The sequence below is a fragment of the Lepidochelys kempii genome, chromosome 3, assembly GCF_965140265.1.
Source record: "Lepidochelys kempii isolate rLepKem1 chromosome 3, rLepKem1.hap2, whole genome shotgun sequence".
Taxonomy (NCBI): domain Eukaryota; kingdom Metazoa; phylum Chordata; order Testudines; family Cheloniidae; genus Lepidochelys; species Lepidochelys kempii.
This window is the reverse complement of record NC_133258.1, coordinates 9,890,465-9,904,150: the sequence shown is the minus strand read 5'-3', so window position 1 is coordinate 9,904,150 and position 13,686 is coordinate 9,890,465. Positions and strand designations below refer to the sequence as shown.

At 46.1% G+C, this 13,686-nt stretch overlaps 1 protein-coding gene across 2 annotated transcripts in view; it reads left to right on the top strand.

Moving 5' to 3' along the window:
- FAM167A (family with sequence similarity 167 member A) overlaps window positions 1–13,686 on the top strand; it is an 86,430-nt gene that overhangs the window by 6,668 nt on the left and 66,076 nt on the right. Inside the window, exon 2 of one of the 2 annotated variants that reach the window (XM_073335681.1) lies at window positions 9,286–9,840. In XM_073335681.1, coding sequence (XP_073191782.1) covers window positions 9,469–9,840 — 372 coding nt within the window. In that variant the 5' untranslated portion in view covers window positions 9,286–9,468. Of the gene's footprint in view, window positions 1–9,285; window positions 9,841–13,686 lie in introns of those variants that run through there. The other variant, XR_012157880.1, reaches the window with a different exon arrangement.

The following is a 13,686-nucleotide window of genomic DNA, read 5'->3' as shown; positions in this document are numbered from 1 at the left end:
AAACATACCCAGGAAGTAAGGCACCCTAGAGAGAGCAAAGCAACTTCTTCCCCCTCCTTTGGCAGGAGATGAATCCGTATATTGTTCAACACAAACCTAAGGCTCAGGAGGGATAGAAAACTGCTCCCTTCAGGGCTCGATTCTGCCAGGTACAGAGCACCCGGTGCTCTGAGCATCTTCAACAAGACCTGAGAAGTTGACATCAGAGCTGGCTGGAAAATTTTCAGACAAACAGGTTGCCGCCGGAAACGGTCACGCCGCTTTGACGAAACTGAAATTTTTTTTCATGAGTGTCTGTGAAATTTCTTTTTGGGAAAAAAAAAAAGAGGGGGGGGTAGAAGTTCCAAAAATGCCTCAGTGTCCCACTTTGACATTTGCAGAATGAAAAGTTGGGGTGTTTCCCATCAAAACAACCTGCGGGTTAGAAATCGACTTTATTTTATGTTAAAAAATGTTGGGGGAAAAAAAGGAAACGTTTTGAATGTATCGAAATAAAAGGTTTGATTGAGCCAACGTGAATTTTCGTTCAGAATGTTGTTTCATGAACAACATTCACATTTTAGCTGTTTGTCCCTATTATTTATTTATTTTTGAATTTTGAGGGGTTTTTTTGCCAGACAGAAAATCTGTTTTCCAGCCACCTCTGCTCAATGCCTCACAAGAGGCTGTAACAAAGGGACTGTCCTGCCTCCAGATGCTTATCATCTTCCACGGGGACTTGTCTTATATTTAGATTGTAAATGATTTGAATCAGGGATTCTCTCTTTATGACTGGTGCCCCCTTATCATCATGACTACTGAGAAACTTGCCATATCTAGCCATTGGGACCCTATCCTGCAGCCCTTATGTAAGGCCGACAGACTTCAGTCATCGGCAGGCAGGATTGAACCGGGGACCTCTGGAGCTCAGTGCATGAGCCTCTACCGCGTGACCTAAAAGCCAACTGGCTGCTAGCTAGGGCTGTAGAGCAGACTCATTTCCTCTCCTTCTCTAAGGGCTTGTCTACACTGGCACTTTACAGCGCTGCAACTTTTGCGCTCAGGGGTGTGAAAAAACTGTCTACACTGGCGTAGTGTAGACAGTGCACCAGCGCTGGTAGCTAGGCCCCTCACGGAGGTGGGTTTTTAGAGCGCGGGGAGAGCTCTCTCCTTGTGCTCTGCTGCGACTACACAAGCCGGCAGCGCTTTAACTTTGCCAGTGAAGATGTGCCCTAAGTGATCTCAGTGCCACTAGATGGGACACAATACCACACCCAGGAGAAGTGTGTGTTACACTTCCTCACCTGAGTAGTCTCATTGACATCAATGGGAAGGTGCTACTCATGTAAGAAGAGAAGGCTGCACTCCGGGATCCTGGGAAATCACCTTGTGGTTAAAGCAAAGCACTAAAACCCAGGAGATCTGGGTTCAGTTCCCCGGCTCTCCTTGTGTGTGCTTGGCCAAGTCACTTGCCCTCAGTTCCTCATTTGCAAAATGGGACTAATAATCAGCCCTTTGTCTGTCTTCCAATTTAGATTCTGGGCTCTTCAGAGCAGTGATTGTCTGCACAGTATCCGGCATGATAGGGATCTCATCTCATTTCATGCCTCCAGGTGCTACTGCAGTGCACATAATTAACATTGCTGCTGCCGGTGTGTCTAATTACCCCACCTCCCTGTATGCTGCCAGGGAGAAGCATGCCCACACCCCATTTTCCAGCTCTTTCGGCTGTAATTGGAAGCTCCTCTGCCTAACCTTCTTATCTGTACAATTAAAGTCAATACACCCACAAGAACCAGCAAGATATTTACATAACAGCCATAAATAACTGCGCCCTGTTCTATTGGTCACCCTCATCCTGCCTCCCCATCTACCCTCTGCATCCTGTAGCAGGGATTATGTCTTTGCTCTCCTGTTTATACGCTGCTCTTTGGGCACAGTGTGAACCTGCAGAGGGCAGGGAATCAGCAGGCACAGAAGTGCCCAGCTGGCTTCTCCACTGATCCTACATATGTAACTCTTACACTCCTGGTTGGAGTTGTCGGCAGCAGGGATCAAAACCAGGACCTCTGGATTTTAATACATGAGCTTCTACTGTCTCAACTAACTTGGCCAAGGCTGTGGCAGGCTCATCAATTGCTAGTTGGCCTAGCTACCACTAGAGGGGGACAGAGAGCCACACTGAGCAGGCATGCTTATTGACGGAGAGGCGGGAATTCAGCATACACAGGACAGGGTGAAAGGGGAGTAGGTGGGCCCCCTTAGCAGCAGTCCCTCCATTACATGGGTGTCCCTTGCTACTGGCCGTGAGAAATATTCGCATGGAACTCCCATGGGTTTGGGGCCAGAAGTGCTGAGCACCCTCTGCTCCCATTGGCTTCAGTGGGCAGGCAGGACTCTCAGCACCAGTGCAATGTTTTGTTCCTCCATCTGAGAGGCCCAGGTTCCCCATTCATTGTAAGCCATGCAGCAGAGATCAAAGTCCATTAGATGGACATCCACGTGCAGTCCCTTCTAACCCTATGATTCTATGCCTGTTCCCTGAAATTATTTTGCCCGGTGCTTTCGTGGAGAGAACAGATACTTCCTCATGAATCCAAAGGCCTGGCTGGATCATGGCCAGAGGCGACATAAGTTCTGGCTGGATCATCAGAGCTGCTTAGTGAGCAAAGCCTCCCAACTCTGTAACTGTAGTTGCTAAGGGCAGAGTGTGGGTCCCCCAACTTCTCTGGAGTTTTGTTTCCAGCTGCCTTCAGAGGGGTGTCCCACGCCGCATCCACAGCATTTCCCCCCTGCATAGTCGTCCCTTTTTGTGGAGGCTTAGCCTCCCAATATCTCTTATATGAGCCTCCCATGGGCCTGGGTCATGTTGCAACTCCTGCTATTGAGTGTATCAGTGGCCACAGAATGATTGCCCAGGTAACCCGGCCAGTGGCAGCTAAAATTTCCATCCTCGATGGTCCTCATGTGGAACAAGACCCATTAAGTTCTTCAGGGTAGGGAGCATCTTTTTGTTCTGTGCTTGCCCTGTGCCTAGCACAATGGGGTCCTGGTCCATGACCGAGGCTTCTAGGCGCCACCACAATACAAACCATAAATCATCATAATCATTCAGATGGATTTTGCTTTTCTCACCAGGATCCGGCCCAGAAGTCTGGTTTACACACAGACTTGCACCAGCTGAACTCAGTCAGGTTCCTAAAACCTACTTAGGTACTTTGGCGCAAGTCTGCAGGAGGGAGAGACAGGGGAGGGGAGTCACTTATTTCGGAATAAAAGTAGCAAAAATTGACATTGGTTAAAACAATTGACTGTAGCCTCTTTGATTCTGAAATCAGAGTGTCCCTACATAGCCTCACACTGAAATCAGTTTACGTTCACATTGTTTGCTATTTGTGCATAGATCACCCCTGTTTTTTATTGCTAATGATACCAGGCTAGCACATTGCAGCAGAGGTCAGTATCACTACCTCTATTTTAAAGAGGGGCGAACGGAGGTGAAGTGCCTTGCTCAAGGTCGGAAATAGGTGACTGGTCTCCTGGGGGCCAGTCCAGTGCACAGTCCACTAGGCAACTTGGAGAGCTCTTCAGTAAAGGAGCTATGTAAGTCCTTTCTTTGGGCCAGGGAAGTCTAGGGTTTTGCAGCTTGATATATTCTTCTCTTCTCAAAGAATAAATGAGTAGACTGATAAAGGCTATTAAATCACTTGCTGCTCATTCAGAACAATACAGGGAAATAGCATAATGTACTGTCCATCTGACATAATGAAATGAAAGGGATACTTTGCTCTTTGCACATCACTCCATTTGATACAAAATATTAACCAAATCTCAGTTCTGTGTCCTTCTTTTTTCCTCCAAAAAATCCAACCCAATAAAATTAACCTGTTGATTCCTTGACGCTCGACCTCCCATGGTGCTGAATGCCCACTGAAGTCACTGGGAGCTAGCAGTGCAAAATGCCTTGCCAGGCGTAGTGCTCTACGGACAAATAAGACAAGGTGTGGGCCACGTCGCGTAAGCCACGGGGCAGCTGTCGGGTGGGGAAAGGGTTGATGTTAAAGTAGGTCATTTAAAATGCCCCTTCCATTATACAGCAGTGTAAAAGGCCATGGACCTCACTGTTTAATATGGAGTCATTCGTAGCTCAACGCCTTCCATTTCCTTTCATCAGCCCCTGATTGGCTCATAATGGCAATGTTATTATTACCTGTCAGCCAAATGGGCTTTGACAAAGCAAGTGGAAGGTTCCACATCCCCCAAACCCTCCTCCCTCTGTGCCCTAGACATGAAGGCAAGAGGGAAGCTGAGTCATTCTACAGGATGGAAGCTTCTCCTGACATCTCTCCAGAGTTATATTAAGGACTTGAGCGCATCGCTTTCCTGCAGAGGTTCAGGAATTAGGTGGCAAATGACTAATTAATATCATTATCAAAACCATGTTAATGCAGTGTATGAGTTAGCCTGCGGAACCCACTGCCACATGATATTACTGAGGCAAATGTGAAACTGACTTGGACAGTAAAAGCATCTAGGGTAACAATATTCAAAGGCTAAAGCTGTCACTGTACAGTTAGAAACATAGGAATAGCCATGCTTACTGGAACAGATCAATGGCCCAACTACAGTAGATTACCATTTTGTTTTCAATAGTGACCAATGCCAGATGCTTCAGAGGAAGTATAAAACCCTCACAATGCATCTCATCGTGTAGTGCAATGCCATGGTTGGGGGCAGGGAATATCTTCCTGTTCCCAGGGGCAATTAGCTTACACAGTATGTCATGAGTATTGAAAGCACTTGAATATTGTTACCCTAGCTGCTTTTACTACAGTTGCTATAGTTATCGGTTTCACAAATGTCCAAGTCTGTTTCAGAGTTTACTATTTTCTCAGTAATATCATGTGGCAGTGGGCTCCACAGGCTGAATCATGCATTGCAATAACATGATTTGTTTTCTTATCTGTTCTAAAAATCAGCCAAGTGAGTCTCTGCTCTCTTCATATTTCATGAAATGCCCTCTTCTTAACCCGTTGCAGGAACAGAAAACCAGAGCATTATCTGCTCATTGCAAAGGCCCATTGATTTCAATGGGTGCACAAGGAATGCTGGCTCGAGCCATACTCACTTATGGGCCAGGGAGGCCATCATGTGCCAGCAATGCCCCTCTGCCATGTACACTGGTCAAACTGGACAGTCTCTATGTAAAAGAATAAATGGACACAAATCAGACATCAAGAATTATAAGATTCAAAAACCAGTCAGAGAACACTTCAATCTCTTTGGTCACCCGATTATAGACCAAAAAGTTGCAATTCTTCAACAAAAAAACTTCAAAAACAGACTCCAATGAGAGACTGCTGAATTGGAATTAATTTGCAAACTGGATACAATTAACTTAGGCTTGAACAGAGACTGGGAGTGGATGGGTCATCACACAAAGTAAAACTATTTTCCCATGTTTATTCCCCCCCCCCCCCCCACTGTTCCTCAGACGTTCTTGTCAACTGCTGGAAATGGCCCACCTTGATTATCACTACAAAAGATTTCCCCCCCACCCCCACCCCCGCTCTCCTGCTGGTAATAGCTCACCTTACCCGATCACTCTCCTTACAGTGTGTATGGTAACACCCATTGTTTCATGTTCTCTATGTATATAAATCTCCCCACTGTATTTTCCACTGAATGCACCCGATGAAGTGAGCTGTGGCTCATGAAAGCTTTTGCTCAAATAAATTGGTTAGTCTCGAAGGTGCCACAAGTCCTCCTGTTCTTTTCACCTGTCAGCAGTAACCAAGCAAACCAAGTCATTCTCTCCAGGCAGAGCCTTTTCAATAATTCGCTATAAATAATGTGTACTAGTTACTGTTCCTTCTTACCTATACAACGTGTCGCATGTTGCCATGGATATTGGATATATATTATGCCTGAGCTGGAGTATATACCGTATCGCACTGATGAAGTGCACAAGCTTACAGGGTGGCATTGACTCCTGTGCAGAAGGCAGCGCAAAGGGCTGAACATAACTTAGGTCCCAGATTTCGGATATGATGGATCTCTGTTTATCCTAGCCAGAGGCTGGGAGCAAATTAGGGTTAGGGTTACGAAACTGGTTCTCTTAGAACTCCACACACTTTTTTCCAACCAGCTGCCCTTATAACTTTCCGCATTAGCTTTCTGATCCCCGGTGAATGTACCTCGGGGGGAAGCGGGAACAAAATCCCTTTTGTCAGCGTTGAATTTGGAAAGGGTGGGAGGGATAAGACACTTTGTTGTTCAAAAGAAAAATCTATTTGCACATTTTGAGACAGGGCGGCCTGGGAGGTTTCACAGTGAAAATTGCCTATTTTCGCTTGGGGCGAGAGTGGCGACGGGTTCGAGGCTCGCAATGGCAGTGGTTTGTCTTTCAATGCAGAAAAAATCCTGAGCCAGGGACCTGTGACAATGAGAGAAAGTGTCATTTCCCCACTGGGGAATACCAGTGCAGGGACAGGAGGTAAGGGCCTGATCCTGGAACAGTAGTTTCAGGATCCTATTGTACTAGCCACATACAGACACAGTGAGGGACAATCCCTGCTCTGAATAGTTTATGCAACCTAAATAGACAAGACAGACAAAAGAATCTGTAGAGCACCGACCACAAAGGGGGCAGGGCAAGGCGCTACCATAATCCAAATAATTATAAGTATTTATATCCCCATTTCACACCTAGGGAACTGCATCGCAGAGGCCCACATCCTCAAAGGTAGATAGGCACCTCATTCTTGTTGATTTCAATGGGAGTTGGGTGTTTAGATACCTTTAAAGATCTCGACCGGAGAGAGTGACTTAACCAAGATCACACAGAGACTCTGTGGAAGAGCTGGCAGCTGGACCCAGATCGCCTATCGCCCTGCTTTAGCCACTAACTCACCCTTCCTCAGCAGCATGCATGGATCCTAACAGCCAGCCTCTGATGCTTCCATCAGACATCCAGACGAGCCGCAGCGAGAGCTGCGAGCTTGAATCGACTCTAGCTTTGCAGCCTCATCCTGCTCCTAAGATAGCTCCCATGAATCTGGGGAGCAGGAACAAGCCTGTCGCTTGAATAGCTCTCCACCTACAGACTGTCTGTGTGTATATTATCAGCTTCCCAGTCGGTTTCCCTGCCGACACACAACGGTGGGGCAAACCTTGCTGCCTGCTGGTGTTTATTTTAAATTGAATCTTCGCTGAAAAGATTTGCGAGGAGTAATTGTGGTCTTAATTTCAAAATTACAGGGGCCCTCGTGGGCATGAATAGCAGGCAGAAGAATGACTGAATCACTCAGATTACAATATTTAGTGTATTCAGCTAGAAGGCTGGATATCCACTGGCAGTTCTTTCTGGGCATGCTACCAACCCAGCAGTATGTATTTTTGTTTTGTGTTTTTAGTCCTTTGGATCTATTCCTAGCTCAGCCACAGACCTAGCACATGACCTTGAGAAAGTCACTTAACTTATCTGGGCCTAACATCACCCCGTTCCATGTAACAATAGTAGTGCTTAGATCTCACATGTCAGCCTCATGGAATCATAGAATCATAGAATATCAGGGTTGGAAGGGACCCCAGAAGGTCATCTAGTCCAACCCCCTGCTCACAGCAGGACCAATTCCCAGTTAAATCATCCCAGCCAGGGCTTTGTCAAGCCTGACCTTAAAAACCTCTAAGGAAGGAGATTCTACCACCTCCCTAGGTAACGCATTCCAGTGTTTCACCACCCTCTTAGTGAAAAAGTTTTTCCTAATATCCAATCTAAACCTCCCCCACTGCAACTTGAGACCATTACTCCTCGTTCTGTCATCTGCTACCATTGAGAACAGTCTAGAGCCATCCTCTTTGGAACCCCCTTTCAGGTAGTTGAAAGCAGCTATCAAATCCCCCCTCATTCTTCTCTTCTGCAGGCTAAACAAGCCCAGCTCCCTCAGCCTCTCCTCATAACTCATGTGTTCCAGTCCCCTAATCATTTTTGTTGCCCTTCGCTGGACTCTCTCCAATTTATCCACATCCTTCTTGAAGTGTGGGGCCCAAAACTGGACACAGTACTCCAGATGAGGCCTCACCAATGAGGCCTCACCTCACTCATTTATCTCCATTTTACAGATGGGCAAGCTGAGGCACAAACAGGGGAAGTGATATGGCTACAGGGAGTCAGTGAGAATAGAACCCACATCTTAATCCACTGCCATCTCAGCTGACTAATAAATCTTGCCTACCTCAGAGCAGTGATGTCTGTAAAACATGCTAATAGCCTCACGTGAAAGGTGCCAGCAGTGCAGGGTTAGTCTCAGACGAAGAGGTGTGTGAGCAGAGTGGAGGTATGTGAAATTTCAAAGTTTAAAGGTTTGTTCCCAATACTGTTCTATTCTACAGCTGCCCTTATACTGCGCCCATCACCGTACGTTCATTAAATGACGCGATTAACACCTGTCATGTGTTGTTTGCTCTCTCCGCCTCTTCCCAAGGGAAGAAGAGGGTGCAGTGGAGTGTTTTGTTTTGGTAGGGTTTTAGGTCTTGTTCTGTTTTTCAAGATACAGATTGCTCTGTGTTTATGTCAGAGAAGACAAGGAGCCCACAACCCCAGGTCCAAACACACTGAACTTTGGAAAGATTTGGGGTCTGAATCCCAGTCTGGATATTTATGTCACAGTCACCCCTTTTATCTATAACAGGCCAAACTCTGTCCCCTCCTCCCGATCTTCTGCAATGAGGAGATAGATCTGAATATTATGGCTTGGGACCAAAAGTTCAGATGCTTGAACAGACCTAATCCTTTGTATCTGAAACATTAAGGTCTGAAAAACTGGGCTGGAACAAAAAATGTTAATCAAACATTTCCCAACCCCCTTTGGCTTGAATTCTGACTGGAAGTCTGAGCTTTTACTTCATCTGAGCCTGTTTGATCGAGAGCCTCACTTCACCAATGGCCAATGCTGGATGTTTCAGAGGAAGGTGTAAAACCTCCAGAATGCATCTTGTTATGCAATGCTATGCTATCACTAGAGAGGGACTAGGCTATCTTCCTGACCTCATTATGGCCTGAAGCTTAAGGATTGAGAGATCTTCATGACAAAGGTTTCTCTAAAACTTAGAGCTTGTTAATTCTTGCCTAAGAAAACCATCAGAAATCTGTAGTGAAGTAACATAACCCAGGAAGAGCTTTGCACAGTGGTTTATAACGTGCTTTCACATGCTGCATTCCAGCCAGGTTTTAGGAGGAGCTGTCACTCAGCTGTCATTTCCTTTTTTTTCCTTGCAGTTAAAACAATCATTTGTTATTTTTAGGTGTTTTCCGTAATTAAAGTGACGCCGGAGCGGAGAACCAGCTGATGTGGCTGGCAGGCTTATGAGAGCTTGCTTTTGTGCATCAAGTCAGCAGATGGAAGCTGTTCTCAGAAGGATTCCCTGAGTTTTGCTGTTGCCCTGAACTTTACAATCAACCTCTATAACATTTTACTACAGAAGAGGATGTCGTTGCCCAGAATCCAAATAGAAGAGGTGGTGGACAGTCCAGATGCCTCCTCTGAGAATGCCACACCCCCACATGACCACCTGAGAAGCCTGAAGGCTCTGACAGAGAAACTGAGACTGGAGACCAGGCGCCCTTCCTACTTGGAGTGGAAAGCCAAACTTGAGGACCAGACGTGGAAGAGCCCCAAGCCCTCTGCGGGGGAAGAGGTTAAAGAAGAGAAAAAGGCCACAGAGGAAGTCATCCCTTTAAGAAAGGTGCAGGTGCATCTCAAAGGCAGTTCTTCCCAGGAGAAGGTGACTCTTACTTCAGGGAAACTAAGTGGTTTTGAAAGCATTGAGGAAGCTCTGAATTGGCTCAGGAAGGAACTGGTAAGTGGTTTCCTTTCCAAGATAAATAATGGTCTTAAAAGAGAAGATTAAAGTGACTGTCTAGTCCAGTGGTTCCCAAAGTGGGGTCTGCCATGGGTTATGTGGGGGTCCGCCCCTTGAGCCAGATTACTGCAGTGGGGCTGGAATGCGCTGGTAGAGTGTTATGACACTTTTACCACAAGGGGGACACCATCTTGTTCTCAAAATGGCGTCCTCTCCACAGTGTGGTCTCACCGTACATGTAAGGTCACCCTGTGCAGAGGACACCATCTTGTGCAAGGTCACGCTGTGTGGAGCAGGCCATTTTGAGAATAAAAGGGTGTCCTTGCACTTCGTGACCTCACACACATGGTACAGGAGAGCTCACGCTGGTGGGGAGTTCCAGGAGTACCAGGACCTGCCTGTCCATGACTACACCACAAATATAATTTTAGTTAAAGTGAAAATAAGGGTGATGTGTAGGGCCCTACCAAATTCACGGACCGTGAAATCTGGCCTCCCCCATGAAATCGGGTCTTTTGTGTGCTTGTCCCTATGCTATACAGATTTCACAGGGAGACCAGCGTTTCTCAAATTGGGGGTCCTCACCCAAAAGGGAGTTGCGGGGTGGGGGGGGTCACAAGATTATTTTAGGGCGGGCACAGTATTGCCACCCTTACTTCTGCGCTGCCTTCAGAGCCGGGGACCCAGCAGCAGCGCAGAAATAAGGGTAGCAATTCTGCAACCCACACCCTGCAATAAACTTGCAACCCTCCTCGACTCCTTTTCGGGTCAGGACCCCTACAATTACAACACTGTGAAATTTCAACTTTAAATACTTGAAATCATGAAATGTATGATTTTAAAAAATCCTCTGACCGTGAAATTGACCAAAATGGACCGTGAATTTGTAGACAAAAATGGATCCGTGGTTAAAATGTGGAAGCATTAAGAAGAAATATGTATCTACTATTGAAAGGGACTATGAACTCAGCAAGGATCAAATAATAACTAACCCAACAAAGAGAATAATAAGAACATGAAATCTATGTATAAAAAACGAAACGGGCCTGGGGAATTTAGTCAGATGGCAAATGGATCCTTGGTGGAAAAAAGTTTGGGAACCACCGGTCTGGTACATTCTGTCTTTGGGGCTCACTCGTTACAGCAATGAACAATCTTTTGGGGTTTTTCTTTCTCTGGTAGGAGCAGGGGGCCGTTTGGGGACAGCAAGGTTGTGTGATAGCATTATTTAGGAGGTCGTACCTGGAGCTGAATCCAAGCATCTGGGCTGCCACTGGGTTCTATTAAGGTGGGAAAACTCTACACAGCAAACAATCCCTTTGATGAATGGTAGCCTCTTTTATTTTTGTTTTGTCTATTTGCAAATTACAGGTGACCAGGTGACAATTCGTACACAGGGATTGGCTATTCCAACAAACTGGTTGTGAGAAAAGATGTCAGCCTCATGAGATAGTCTCTCTGTCTCTGGGTTTTTTATGGTCCCCATTACTCTAGTATCTGAGGGCGTGATAACATTCAATGTATTTATCTTCACAACACCCCTGTAGGGCAATGTTGTTATCCCCATTTTACAGATGGGGGAACTGAAGCGCAGAGAGGCTAAGTGACTTGCCCAAGGTCACATGGGAAGTCCGTGGCACAGCAGAGGCTTAACCCCAAGTCTATCAAGACTCCAGTGCTCTAACCACCCAACAATCCATTCCTCATTGTCACAATGAGTATTTATTTTCTATTATTCATGCCATGTGACTGTTCACCTGAGTCACATTGTTTTATTCCTGTTGCCTGATTGGACATCCTAGGCATTATAAAAGGAAAAGGTTCCTTGTTTGCTTGTGAACACTCTGCCAACATTCATAATTGTTTGCCAGATTTGCAGTAATAATCATAATGTCTCTTCTAAATGGCGGTGAGAGCACTTTGGGTGTGAGTGTACTTGTGAATATTTATTTGCACGAGTGCTTTGCTTTCCACAAGAAAAAAAATCTTGTGAATAAAATTTTCGCTACCCAAATATTGGCAAATAAATGAATAAACATGACTTAATGAGTTTCATTCACAAGAATATTCACACATACATTTTACTGCATTTGCCCAGCACTGCTTTACCTGTATATAAATTATTTGTAAAAGTGATGTGTGATTTTGGTTGTCTCAGTTTTTGGGTGTCCAGCTTGATACACTTGCCAGGGGTCTGATTTTCAGAGGCAGCTGCGTGGCCCTTTTCTGAAAATCAGCCTCTTTAAGGAGTCTCAGGTTGGGCCCCCCAAAATCACTAGTCATGTTAGAAAATCTTGGCACATTGCCTCAGATTAGGATCCATGTCGAATTTGGGTTTATGACTCAAACCTCACTCCCCAATGGCCTTCATCTGAAAAACAGATCTGAACAGGCCCAGTGATGATGGCAAGGTGCAAGTTTTGTTTTCCAAGCCCCAAGTTCAAGAGGATTTGCATCTGGACTTTGGATTCTGCCTTTTACACAGGTAGAGATTTATTTTGAGCCCCGCTGTGCTGTTCCGATCTGGGGCTTGGGTTTGGGGGTGGACGCACACAATGTGATGAAAGATAAAAGTGGTAAATAAACAGAGAAAGATAAAATAAAAAGAAGAAAAAGAGCTATCTACATGTCCCACTCTCCTAACGATACCCATGGGTACTTACAAGACACTCATCACTGGATCTGGCAGCATCTTACATAATTTAGAAGAATTTCCCTGAAACAAAGAGCATGTTTTTGACTCACCACACCACTTCATCCCCACCTAGAATGGACCAAAGATGGGGAACAGCTGCCAGCAGACTGTTAGAGCATATCAAGGCTTGAAGTTGGCAAAATGCCCTAACAAACAAAATACCCATCTTATATTGTGCTCTAAGGGTAAAATCCCGGCCCCACTGAAATCAATGGCAAAGCAACCATGGACTTTGGTGGGGCTAGGATTTCATCTTACAGGTCAAATTCTGCCTCAGTTGCACCCCAGTGAATGGGCGTTACACTTGCAACTCTCAGGGTACAATTTGCCTCCAGATGTGGCTAGGCTTGGGTTTACCTGTACTTCTAGCAGGAGCAAATACCAAGCAAAGAGGGCCTGCCACTGACAACATCTTGCCCTGGGGAGCTTGGCACGCCATCCAACACCCTACCCCGTGGGCCTTGGCGTGCTGCCAGGTGAGCGATAAGTATTTCTGGCCTGTGTTATCTGCACAGAGAAAGGGAGCTGGGAATGCCGTGAGCTCCATCCCGGGACAGCCACTCCAGCTGAATGCAGGTGCAGCAACAGGGCATCACATGAGAGGCAACCTCTGAGGAACTCGGGACACGGATAATTTAGGGCATAACCAGCATCCTAACTACCTTCTGGAACGGACCTGGCAGCAGAGTACAGAGCAGCAGTCTAATTGGCTTTCGCCAGCCTGCCCTGAGCAACAGAGTGGCCATCTGCATTCTGTGCTAGCCAGAGCGGCCTTCCCTGGAAGTCACGTTAGAGCAGGTGGTGTTCACCTAACCCTTGAGGGGTCAAAGGCACACGCATGTGGGGACACCCAGCCAAGACACCGGTCAATTAAAAGTGCCCAGATATAAAATTAAAGCTCCAGCTTAGAGCTAAGCCCTTGCTGCAAACCTAGAGCATATAACTTCTTCCAGGGACATAAGGCACATCCTTCAGCTCCTCAAAAGGAGCAAGTTTGACTCCTCAAGGCCACAGGTCCAATCAGAGAGGCCAAAGGGGCAAATCCAAGACCTTATTGCAAATCTAGGGGAAATGTTCATGGTCTTCAGCTCCAGTGGTCCAGGAAGAGATAGCACTCACTGAGAATCACGTGATAACACATTAGGGCC